The sequence below is a fragment of the Giraffa tippelskirchi genome, chromosome 13 (assembly GCF_054371585.1).
Source record: "Giraffa tippelskirchi isolate mGirTip1 chromosome 13, T2T-mGirTip1v1.2.pri, whole genome shotgun sequence".
In the NCBI taxonomy this organism is placed as follows: domain Eukaryota; kingdom Metazoa; phylum Chordata; class Mammalia; order Artiodactyla; family Giraffidae; genus Giraffa; species Giraffa tippelskirchi.
Genome location: NC_137287.1, coordinates 24,546,652 through 24,559,492, shown reverse-complemented (window position 1 = coordinate 24,559,492; position 12,841 = coordinate 24,546,652). Strand labels below are relative to the sequence as shown.

At 43.3% G+C, this 12,841-nt stretch overlaps 1 protein-coding gene across 2 annotated transcripts in view; it reads left to right on the top strand.

The window, feature by feature from the left end:
- The window catches only part of TMC5 (transmembrane channel like 5), a 98,244-nt gene that overhangs the window by 77,350 nt on the left and 8,053 nt on the right, over positions 1–12,841 (top strand). For both annotated transcript variants that reach the window (XM_081560817.1, XM_081560818.1), the window contains 6 exons: positions 487–584; positions 2,011–2,106; positions 4,015–4,090; positions 4,268–4,401; positions 9,662–9,835; positions 11,970–12,048. In XM_081560817.1, the coding sequence (XP_081416943.1) occupies positions 487–584; positions 2,011–2,106; positions 4,015–4,090; positions 4,268–4,401; positions 9,662–9,835; positions 11,970–12,048 (657 nt within the window). The remainder of the gene's footprint in view (positions 1–486; positions 585–2,010; positions 2,107–4,014; positions 4,091–4,267; positions 4,402–9,661; positions 9,836–11,969; positions 12,049–12,841) is intronic.

The following is a 12,841-nucleotide window of genomic DNA, read 5'->3' as shown; positions in this document are numbered from 1 at the left end:
AAAATGATATAAATCAGAAGCTTCAATATAAATAAAGAAAAGAAACATGTCAGAGAAAGTATAAATAAAAGTAAAATAAAATTTAAAAAAATTTTAAAAGATATTGATTTTTCACAAGGTTAATAAGCAAAAGGAATGGAGGCATTATTAGCTGTTGACACCTCCTGCTCTTCCTGGCTAAAAAAACAGGATCCAGAAGGCGTAGAACAAAGATGAAAAGTGTTAAAGAGGAGAGGTAGTGAGATGGGAAAGTCAGGGTACATGAGAAGGGAAGCCTTAATGGAGGAAGAAGGCACACAGAAAGAGAATAAACACTCAAAAATAAACTCAGCCTAGAGATGCATTTCTGATGAGAGTGGGTCTGCTTTTCTGGGCACTCCAAGGCTCAATCAAACTAACCTGCCAACTCCATTCTTATGAGACCAGGGAGGCAGGAACAGATGGCAACATCTTCCTCCCATATCCTAACTCTTCTTTGTCTTCCAGTGTTGGGAAACCCTCATTGGCCAAGAAATCTACCGGCTCCTTCTGATGGATTTTGTGTTCTCTTTAGCTGATTCCTTCCTGGGGGAGTTCCTGAGGAGGTAAATATTTGTCTGTCTTGAGTCATTAGTACCTGCTGTTGTAACTGGAGCCATAGCATTGGCTGAGCAGGAAGTATGGCTCCCTTCTGTACTCATAAGTGTACATTGTCTTAAGTCTGCCTATTGTCCTTAGGAATATTGTTTTCTTCTGAATTAAATGAAATTCACCTTGACAGTTCTGTTGTCAAAGTTCATTTAGTTCAGTTGGCCCTTTATAACCTCCTGAGAAAGCAAGCTCTATAAATGAAACACAGAAACTGAGTCGTTTGAAATCGTATCCACCATAGATCATTTTAATCCTCTAGTGTTTGTATATTCTTCTAGATTTTCTGTGCAATCCTGCTTTGTGTGTGTGTGCGTGTGTGCATGCTAAGTTGCAAAACTGCCATGGAGTTTGCAGAGTGAGAATGCCTTGTCATCTTTCCATGCTTGTACCTATAGATTTATCTCATTGTTTTCACTGAATTTAATTAATGCATTAATTTTTAATTTAGACCCCAAGTGTGCAGGATTGGGGCAATATCATCATTGGCCCATGTATGGTCCTCTTTTATTTGTTTACTCATTTATTTTATAATAATATTATGAGCATCTCATTCCTAATAGACATTTACTTATTTCACAAGCTGCCTTAGTAATAAGATGGCATGACGTAATGCTGATTCTTTCCTCAGTGGGTGAGTGCAAAATTTCCTCACTCAGTCCACCCTAACTCACTTTTAGTTCAGCCTCTGTCCAGAGTCTGGACATAAAGGTGAGAAAGTTTTTGTTGTTGTTATTTTGTTTGTTTGTCTTTTATAGCATTTTTTTTTTTGGCAATTCTTCTGTATGAAAAAAAATCAAAATGGTCTCAACTTTCTTAAGAATAAATGGGGAGCTAGGTTTCCTCCTTGTGGATTTATAAAACAGGGAAACACCATTAACTCAATAGCAGTAGTAACTGAAAGTTGAGAATTTTTCAGTTTATTTGGGTTGAGTGGTGCTGAGTTTAAATATAGATTTAAACTATATTAAAATAAAGGTTTAAAAGAAATAAAGATTTAAAAGCAAAAAAGTGATATAAAGAAGATAATAGGTGGGGTAATTTAAATAATCTCATTTAAATAATACCTATTTTAGTAAACCTATTAATAATTAGTTATTTGTCTAAGTAGCAGGTGGGATAATTTAAATAATGTTCTCTAGAAATTTTTTAACCATTTAGCAGTATCTCCATTTGAGTCCTTTGTGTTAATTCCATTTTCCCTTGATTGCCTCAATTATTTCTTCTAAAACATGCTTATACTTGGAACTTTTCAAAAACTTGCAAGGGTAGTCATAACTTTATTCCAAACTGGTGAAAGTTTGCCCTGCTTTGTTGATTGTGGGGAATCTTTTGAAGGAGGGAATTGATGGTTTGTGTACTAACCTTATCATATTTTCACAGAATCATTGGGATGCGGCTTATCACAAGTCTTGGCTTACAGGAGTTTGACATTGCCAGAAATGTGTTAGAACTCATCTATGCACAAACTCTGGTGTGGTAAGCTTTGAAACCTTTGGTTTGCTCAGTGGTTCTCACCTGCCTGTGAACTTGGAGTGTTGGTGGCAATGCCCAGAATCTGTTGTTTTTTCAAAGTTGCGCAGGTGATACCAAATCCAACCATGCATTCATGTCCCAGATTATTCTCTTCCTTTATGAGGACTTCAGCCAAGAATTGACATGGAGTAGGGACCCCAGGCTGAAGGGCAACCTGGATAAACTTGGATTGTGGGGCTGACTCTTCTACTCATTGGGGTCACTGAACTTCTCTGAGCCTCAGTCTCCTCACCTGTCAAATGCAGATAATAAGAGCTGCCTTTGACTTAGCTGACGATTAAGTCAGATGATATAAGAAATCTGCTCTGCAATCTCAAATAGGCCATTCAACTGTAAAGCACTTTATTTCCCAACTCTTTAAAGTTCTCCTGGGTGATTTGGCTATCTGCAAATAACTCAGTAATGTCAATGAATTTATTTTCGGAGGTGGTGAAGACTTTTTCTTTATGTAGTTTAGGTGGTGCATTTGCTTACTGCCGGTACACCACTGGCAACTGGACAGTTTATAAAGTCCTTTTACCCAGTGAACAGGATGCCACTGGGCAAGTTATATATAAACTCTCTCTAAACTTTAGTTTTCTAATCTGTTAATGGGGGAAATGGTAGCACCTACTTTATAGAATTTTGGTGAGGATTAAATGAGAAAATGTGTGCATTAAGTGCTTGGCGAGTAACTGACTCAGAAAAGTTTATAAGTAGGGATATTATATGACTGTTGTTATCCTTTTAAGGGCTCTATTTTAAAATCTGTGGTACAAAACACATAACCTAAAATTTACCATCTTAACCAGCCTTCCTATTTTGTTTGGCTTGTCTATCACTGGACTATTTTTGACTTCATATTCTCTTTTATGTTGTTCACTTTTTATAAACTTAAATACATTTTAATGAGTCTTTATTTTATCATCATCAATGGAAAATCATATCATTTGACTTAAATTGCAAGTAATTTGAAAAATAAAATCAAACCCATCATAAAAAGGAAAATTCTAGCTAGATGCTTCTGTCAAGGCTCTCAATCTAAAGACTGCCTCCTTTATTTTTTTTAAGGAGGTTGGCAAGTGTTAGGACTTAAAGCACTAGCACCCAAGCTGAGATTTTCTTCCTTTGGCCTCAGCAGCATTGGGGAGAGTTAAAGAGGGAGGGCCCTTCTCATTTGCAACAATGCAGTTTAATGCCTGTCCTGGCAGGACTTCAGCCCTTCTTGAATGCCATAGGAGGAGGCAGAGTTCATGTCCCGCATTTGGGACACCTGGGCGAGGGCTGCCCGAAGGCCATCTGGTGGTTTAACTAATGGCCATGTGGGTAGGGTAACGTTCTCTGCAGAATCTCTTTCCTAGAACTGTGGATTCTGGATATGGTGGGGATTTGCCGGGTTTGCCCTGTTGGAAGCAGTCCCCCTCTGTATGAGTTTTCTAGGGCTTTGTAATAAAGTGCCACAGATACTTTACATGGTGGCTATCTATTAAATAATAAACCACACAAATTTATTTTCTCACAATTCCGGAGGCTTGAAATCCAAGATCAAGGTGTTGACATTATTGACTTCGCCTGAGGTCTCCATCCTTGGCCTGTAGATGGCGCCTTCTCTCTGTACCCTCACATGGTCTTCTTCCCTCTGTGTGTCTGTTAGGGCCCGCATGAGGTTAGTGATCTCATTTTACCTTAATTACCTCTTTCAAGGCCCTATCTCCAAACACATTCTCAGGTATTGGGGTTATGACTTCAACATATGGATTTGGAGGGGACAAAATGCAGCCCGTAACACCCTCGCCCTTTCCCCCACACCCGTCATTAACCCATTCCCTGTGCCTTCCCTGATCTCTGATGTTCATCCCCACTCTCTCATAGGATTGGAACCTTCTTCTGTCCTCTGCTGCCCTTTATCCAAATGGTTACTCTTTTCATCATGTTTTACGTCAAAAATGTGAGTCAATCTGAAGTTGGAGCCAATTGGCTTTGCAGTCCCATATGACCCAGTGGTGGTTGGAATTGGGTGGGGGGTGGGTACTGGGAAGGGTGTCAGGGAACTGGTGTTTAGCTGGAGTCCCCTTGGCCTGCTCCTCTGACCACACAAGGGAGGTGACTGCATCTCTTTCTTCAGATCAGCCTGATGATGAATTTCCAGCCTCCGAGCAAAGCATGGCGGGCCTCACAGATGATGACTTTCTTCATCTTTCTGCTCTTCTTCCCATCCTTCACTGGGGTCCTGTGCACCCTGGCCATCACCATCTGGAGGTAGGAGATGGCAGCCTTGGAGGAGGGGGTGTTTTAAAATGTAGGTTTTATCATTCTTCAGGTATAGTGAGAGCAACAGGTCAGAAGACGACTGCCACTGAAAAAGTAATTGGTCAAGAAGCAACAGTTAGAACCAGACATGGAACAACAAACTGGTTCAAAATTGGGAAATGAGTCCATCAAGGCTGTATATTGTCACCTTGCTTATTTAACTTATGTGCAGAGTACATCATGTGAAATGCCGGACTGGATGAAACAAGCTGGAATCAAGATTGCCGGGAGAAATATCAATAACCTCAGATATGCAGATGACACCACCCTTATGGCAGAAAGCGGAGAGGAACTAAAGAGCCTCTTGATGAAGGTGAAAGCGGAAAGTGAAAAAGTTGGCTTAAAACTCAGCATTCAAAAAACTAAGATCATGGCATCTGGTCCCATCACTTCATGGCAAATAATGGGGAAACAATGGAAACAGTGACAGACTTTATTTTCTTGGGCTCCAACATCACTGCAGATGGTGACTGCAGCCATGAAATTAAAAGACAGTTGCTCCTTGGAAGAAAAGCTATGACAAACCTAGACAGCATATTAAAAAGCAGAGATATCACTTTGCGACAAAAGTCCATATAATCAAAGCTATAGTTTTTCCAGTAGTCATGTATAGATGTGGGAGTTGGACCATAAAGAGGGTTGAACACTGAAGAATTGATGATTTTGAACTGTGGTGCTGAAGAAGACTCTTGAGAGTCCCTTGGACAGCCTCTTTTTCTGCCACTAGGGTGGTGTCATCTGCATACCAAGTTCCCTTGGTAACCAACAGATGCTATGACCTGGGGATTAATACAGCTGAGTTTGGTCACCACCTGACAGGTGCCCAGTCTTGACTGGCACAGCCCCCTCACTTCCTCTAGGTCGTGCAGTTTCCCAGTTAGGGAGAAGCCAGGTCTCCATACAGAGAACAGAACGTCCTCTAAAGAACTGAAAAGTCCGTCTTGTCAGGCTCCCTCTTACCCCTCCAACCTCACTTTCACTTTCTTGATGAGAGCTATAACCAACCTCAGTTCAGTCCAGTTCAGTCACTCAGTCATGTCCAACTCTTTGCGACCCCATGGACTGCATGCAGCACGCCAGGCTTCTCTGTCCATCACCAACTTTCAGAGCTTGCTCACACTCATGTTCATCGGGTCGGTGATGCCATCCAACCGTTTCATCCTCTGTCGTCCCTTTCTCCTCCTGCCTCCAATCTTTCCTAGTATCAAGGTCTTTACCGATGAGTCAGTTCTTCACATCAGGTGGCCAGAGTATTGGAGTTTCAGCTTCAGCATCAGTCCTTCCAATGAATATTCAGGACTGATTTCCTTTAGGATTGACTGGTTTGATCTCCTTGATATCCAAGGGACTCTCAAGAGTCTTCTTCAACACCACAGTTCAAAAGCATCAGTTCTTCAGTGTTCAGCTTTCTTTATAATCCAACTCTCACATTCATACATGACTACTGGAAAACCCAAAGCTTTGACTAGACCGACCTTTGTCGGCAAAGTAATGTCTCTGCTTTTTAATATGCTTTCTAGTTTTGTTATAGTTTTTCTTCCAAAGAGCAAGCATCTTTTAATTTCATGGCTGCAGTCACCATCTGCAGTGATTTTGGAGCCCCCCCAAAATAAAGTCTTTCACTGTTTCCATTGTTTAGACAGCAAACAATGAGTCTCTTGGACTGGAAGGAGATCAAACCAGTCAATCCTAAAGGAGATCAGTCCTGAATATTCATTGGAAGGACTGATGCTGAAGCTGAAACTCCAATACTTTGGCCACCTGATGTGAAGAACTGACTCATCGGTAAAGACCTTGATGCTAGGAAAGATTGGAGGCAGGGGGAGAAAGGGACGACAGAGGATGAGACGGTTGGATGGCATTACCGACCTGATGGACATGAGTGTGAGCATGCTCTGGGAGCTAGTGAAGGACAGGGAAGCCTGGCGTGCTGCAGTCCATGGGGTTGTAAAGAGTCGGACATGACTGAGTGACTGAACTGACTGACTGGACAGCAAAGAGTCAAACCAGTCAATCCTAAAGGAAATCAACTCTGAATATTCATTGGAAGGACTGATGCTTAAGCAGAAGCTCCAATACTTTGGCCATCTGATGTGAAGAGCTGACTCTTTGGAAAAGACCCTGATGCTGAGAAAGATTGACAGCAGTAGGAGAAGGGGATGACAGAGGATGAAACGGTTGGATGGCATCACTGACTTAATGGACATGAGTTTGAGCAAACTCCAGGAGATAATGAAGGACAGGGAAGCCTGGCATGCTGCAGTCCATGGGGTTGCAAAGAATCGGATGTGGCCAAGTCGCTGAACAACAGCAACAATAAATACAGACCCCGAAAGGAGGGCACCTGTCTCACCATGGGGGCCATGTGGGGAGGAGGCACTGGCATCTGTCAGAGGCAGAGAGAGAGAGTAGTAAATGTGGGCAGAAGTCTTTACTGTGGTTTCAGTGGGAGGAGAGGGCAAGGCAGAGTCAGCAGGCTTGGGAGGGGCATATGTGAATAATCTCATCGGGCTCTGGGGTGTAGGGGCCATCTGGGGTTGTCTGGTACCTGGCGCTGGGGTGGTGGGGGCAGAGGAACAATGGCCCAGAGTGTGAGAGCTTGAGAGAGGAGGTGGGGTGGGATGTGGGCTCTGGACTCATTGGTTTGCATATGAAAGACGTGCTTTGTAGGCTAGCCCTGGGAAAGGCAGTCTCTCTAGCATTAGTAAGGCCCCAGATGGTACAGATCAGAATAAAAAGACATGCTTCATTCAGTGTTTAGCCCAAGTTCCCTTGGTAACCAACAGATGCTATGACCAAGGGAAGAATACATCCAAGTTTGGTCGCCACCTGTCAGGTGCCCCGTCTTGAATGGCACAGACCCCTCGCTTCCTCCAAGTCCTGTAGGTTCCCAGCTGGGGAGAAGCCTGGTCTCCACAAAGAGAACAGAACGTCCTCTAATGAACTGAAAGGCCCCGTCTGGTCAGGCTCCCTCTTACCCCTCCAACCTCACTTCCCATGGCTCCATCCTTCCCCAACCTCTCAGTCTGTTCAGGGTCATCTCTTTGAAGCACTCTCCCTGCTCTCTTTGCTTGACCTTCTTTCCTCTCTCAGCTCAAAAGTCCTGTTGAAGATCTGACCTTCATGACCATCCCCATCTTCTGTGCGTTCCCTCCTCCTCCCTTTCTCTCAAGGCGGTTTCCTTTCTTCATTTCCTAGTTCACGCCAGAAATGCCTTTGAATCTTTGTTTAATTGTACCCTCACTGCTTGACCATCTTTCCCATTAGAACCTGGGAGGGCAGATATCATGTCTGTCCTGTTTACTGTGGCCTCGCCAGGGCTTAGTATCTAGCACAGTGCCTGCTACTGATCTCAAGGAGACAGCAGTGAGTGGTGGCTTGAAGCAGGATCGTAGTTCCCTGCCCAGGAATTGAACCTGGGTAGCCTGGGTGAAGGCTTCCCTGGTGGCTCAGAGGTTAAAGCGTCTGCCTGCAATGCGAGAGACCTGGGTTCGATCCCTGGGTCAGGAAGATCCCCTGGAGAAGGGAATGGCAACCCACTCCAGTATTCTTGCCTGGAGAATCCCATGGACAGAGGAGCCTGGTGAGTTACAGTCCACGGGGTTGCAAAGAGTCGGACATGACTGAGCAACTTCACTCAGCCTGGGTGAAAAGCAGGAATCTGGGTGAAAAGCAGGAATCCTAGCTGCTAGACCAGCAAGGGCTAGAGGCTAGAAGCAAAGTTCCCCTGGCTCTTGCCGTGCTTGAAAGCAAGAATGGTTTAAGGAGGCAAAAACTGTAAAAACACAGTTTTTTTCTACAAAAACAAACTGTACAAAGTTTATTATAAGAGATGCAGTACAGTAAGTGGGAAAGCACACAGAGAAACGGTTTTTTCAATTTAAGAGAAAGGCAAGGCAGAGATATACACACGGAGAGAAAGGGTGCGAGCTTCCTCTGGTAAAGAGGAGGTTAAATCATTTATCTAGGGCATTTTTTCTGGGTCTTTGTTTATCTTTGGCCAATTATCTTGTTTTTCCACACCTTACCTGCCCTGGGAACTTTCTCCAACCTGCGTGCACACCTTTTAGCCAAGATGGATTCTAGCACAAAGGCCTGTGGGAGGCTTGGCATCACCTATTATGGGGTGGTACCCCCTCCTTTTTAACCCCAAGGAGCCTTCTGCAGATGTATAGTTGGGGAGGTCTCCTTGACCTCAAGAATGAGAAAATATGATCTCTTTATTTTTCATCTGGGCAAAACTCAGCTCCTCTCTGCCTTTTCCATTGCGTGAGTGCTAAGTCGCTTCAGTCATGTCCAACTCTTTTGGGACCCCATGGACTCTGTAGCCTGCCAGGCTCCTCCATCCGTGGGGATTCTCCAGGTGAGAGGACTGGAGTTGGGTTGCCATTTTCTTTTCCAGCCCTTACCATTATTGTTCTCTTAAAGTGTCCACTGGAGACAAAGTCCAGCTATTTATCCTGTTCCTGTTGTTATTTCTATCTGGATGTGTAAACAGAAGGCTGAGTGTAAATGACTCACCTGGAGTCTATCTATGTCTTGCCTCGAGAAATATAAACAGGAGGCTAGTTGTAAATGTCTAGCCTGGAGCCCATCTATCTTCTGCCTCAGTTACAAGTGCAGTGGGCCTTTGTCAAATGAATGAGCAAATGAATGCACAAGGGAGTTGATTTTTTAGGACATTTGTAGAACGGGAACTTGGCAGCTTCAGGGCACGCCCCTCTGTTACGTGATGTTCTCAGTTGTCTCACCGTGTTGGCTCTCTCTTCTCTCTTCCTAACCAGTTCTTGGTGCCTTCTAGTCTCTGCTTGTTCACAACTGACTTCATGTGGCCATTATTACAGCTCTAGCTGCCCTAGATTACAGCCTCCCCTCTTCGTATTTCTTAGTTCAAGTTCCTAAGGAAGAGAGTCCTATTGCCCCAGTTCATTTCTTTGTGCCAGGACATGGCTGAGGTCACAGCCCGGTCTTTGGATTGGTGACAGTCGGATCAAGTGACACTGCTGTCCAAAAGCTGGTCCTCAGAATACAGGTCATGAGTACGAAACACACCGGCCGGGCCTGTGAGCGAGAGGGTTTCCTTTGGAAGGGGGTATGGGTGGAGCAGGTGAGGATCACTGGTTAAGAGCCCAGGAAGGACCGGGCTATTCTAGAAAAGCTATACCTGAGCCTGGCACTAGATACGCTTCCCTGTCCCTTGTTTTATCAGATTGAAACCTTCCGCTGACTGCGGTCCGTTTCGAGGTCTGCCCTTCTTCATCGAGTCCATCTACAGCTGGATCGACACCCTGGGTAACAGGCCCAGCTACCTGTGGGTCGTTTGGATCTACCAGAACCTCATCGGGAGCGTGCACTTCTTCTTCATCCTCACCCTCATTGTCTTGTAAGCCGGGTTCTTTGGAAAACTCGAGGGAGAAACACCCTATCAACTCAGCATGCGGGCAGCTAGGCTTGGGCAGGGCCCGTGTTTGGTGGGAAGGCGAAGACTGCAGCGTGGCATATGGCGTTTTTCTAGAAGTTATTTAATATCTTGTCCTTTTTTGAGGTCCATTTTATGAAGAAAGGAACAGCTGCTCTGGCTCCCTCTTAAGAATTAACATGAAAACAAAAAGAAAAAAACTGGGTGTGAGAATGCTTAGGGAAATCACTATGTGATTCTTTCTGAGGCTGTGACTATCTTAAAGTGGGTTGGGCGTTATTGATATATGGGTTAGTGTACTTTCATTTTCAAATTTTAAAATGATTTCTAACTTCTTGTGGAAAAGCGGAAGGTCTGCCAAGACTGGACTCATTTTCCTGCAGGAACAGTTGGTCTGCTGACGGCTGCTCCTCTTTGGAAGCCAAATTCTGATGGCTGAACTTGTCTGTCTTCATATAGAGACACAATTCAGCAGCACAGACTAGCGGAGCCAGCTGATGCCAATTGTTGAGTGACCCCTGGATTTTACAGTGGAAGTGATAAGACTTGCAGAGACAGGGATAATTCTGAGGCTGTAGAGTCTATTTATTGTAGAGGAGGCTGGAACCTGGGTCTCCTAGCTCTTGGTCATGCTCTCCCTCCCAACACTGGTTTGGCTTTGGCCTCCTTGCTCAAAATCGGAAGTTCTGTCTTGCTCTTCCAAACTTCTAATTACCTGGGAAGCTTGTGAGAAATGCAAACTCTCAGACCCTACCCTGACCTATAGCATCTGCATTTTTAAAAAAATCCCAGGAAATCTGTATCACAGGGAAATTTGAATAGCACTGTCCAGATTCACAAACTCTGGCTACACATTAGAATCATATACACTGAAAAAATACTGCTTGGGAGTTCCCTGGTGGCCTAGTGGTATGAATTCTGGGCTTTCACTGCTATGCCCAGGTTCAATCCCTGGTCTGAGAACTGAAATCCCACAAGCCAAGCGATGCGGCCAAAAAATAAATAAATAAAATAAGTTACAAATACTGTTAAAGACTTCCCTGGTGGTCCAGTGGTTGGGAATCTGCCTGCCAATTCAGGGGACACACGTTTGATCCCTGGTGTGGGAACATTCCAAATGCCTTGGGGCAACTAAGCCTATGGACTACAACTACTGAAATCTGTACTCTGCAATGAGAAGCCATTGCAATGAGAAGCTCGTGCACTGCAACTAGAGAGAAAGGCTTTGTGCAGCAACCAAGACCTAACACAGCCAAAAATAAATAAATTTGTTGTTGTTTGTTGTTGTTTAGTCTCTAAGTTGTGTCTGACTCTTTTGTGACCCCAGGGATGGTAGCCCATCAGGCTTCTCTGTCCATGGGTTTCCCAGACAAGAATACTGGAGTGGGTTGCAATTTCCTTCCCCAGGGGATTGTCTGGATCCAGGGATTGAACCCAGGTCTCCTGCTTGACCAGCGGACTCTTTACCACTGAGCCACCAGGGAAGCCCCCAAATAAATAAATAATAATAAAAATACTGTTAAATGTTTTCACCACAGAAAAAGAAATAATAATCATGTGACATGAGGGAGTGTTAGCTAACACTATGGTGGTAATCATATTGCAATATATAAATGTGTCAAATCAACACCTGGAGCTTACTCAATGTTATATGTCATTTCTATCTCAATTAAAAAAGTTAAAGTAAAACTAGATTGGGGTAAAGTTTGCATAACTATATGAATTACCTAAAACTCATTGAATTACACTCAAAATGAGTACATTTTATAGTATGTCAACCATGCCTCAATAAAGATATAAAAAGAAAATATACTGATGCCTGCCCTCGTGCTCAAAAAAGCTCAATTAATTAATCTGAGGAGGGCCCATGGCAGGAGTCTTTTCTCCACCTCTCAGGTGATTTATGTGTAGAATCCTGAGAACTATTGCTATAATGAAGTTAACCTCTAAGTCACCCAGATATAACTTTGCAGGAACACTGGCTGGGCCAACATCCATCTGTAAGCAAATATATGAGTTCCTATGTACCCAGTTGAAATTAGGAGCCTGCAAAGCATTGAAGATAGCATCTGCCATTCTTTCTTTGCTTCTCTTCCAGAATCATCACTTACCTTTACTGGCAGATCACAGAGGGAAGGAAGATTATGATAAGACTGCTCCATGAACAGATCATTAATGTAAGTCCCATTGGACCCCTTTGTTACCCTCCCCACCTTTAACATTCTGTAATGAAAATTTTCAAACATCATCCAATATAGAGGATATTAGAATGAACCTTCCCACCACCCAGCCCTGACCACCATCAACATTTGTGTACTCTTATGTCCTCTACACTGTCCCTTTGCTGTAAATCTCTGGATTATTTTCAAGCAAATCCTGGCCTTTATATCACTTTATCTATAGACTCTTCCATATACTTTTAAAAAACATAACCACAGTACCAATCATCACACCTAAAAAAATTAATAATTCCTTACTATCATCTTATAGTCAGTCAAAGGCCAAATTTCCCCAGTTGTCCAGTTAATGTCTTTTTACAGCAGGATTACTCAAGTAAAAAATCTGGAAAAGTGTCACATGTTGCATTTGGTTGATGTGTCTTTAACGTTTCTTTCAAGCTCTAACTGTTCTCGCCTCCCTCTTCTCTTGCCACTTATTGTTGAAGAAACCAGGTCATTTGTCATGCAGTAGTTCCCTCATTCTGGATATATCTGATTTTCAACCCTGCAGTGGTGTTTAATAGGTTTTTTTTTTTTTTCCTGTAAACTAACGGTGAAATTTAGAGACCTGACTAAGTCCGGACTAAACTTTTTAGCCAGAATAATTCATAGGTGATACTTTAAGTAAATATTTCTCATAGCATTACCTCATAACATAAAATGTCTGATTGTCTCCTTTTTTGTTATGTTAAGAATGATCAGTGGGTCCATGCTTGGTCAGCTAACCCATCCATATCATAAAGCTTCCCAG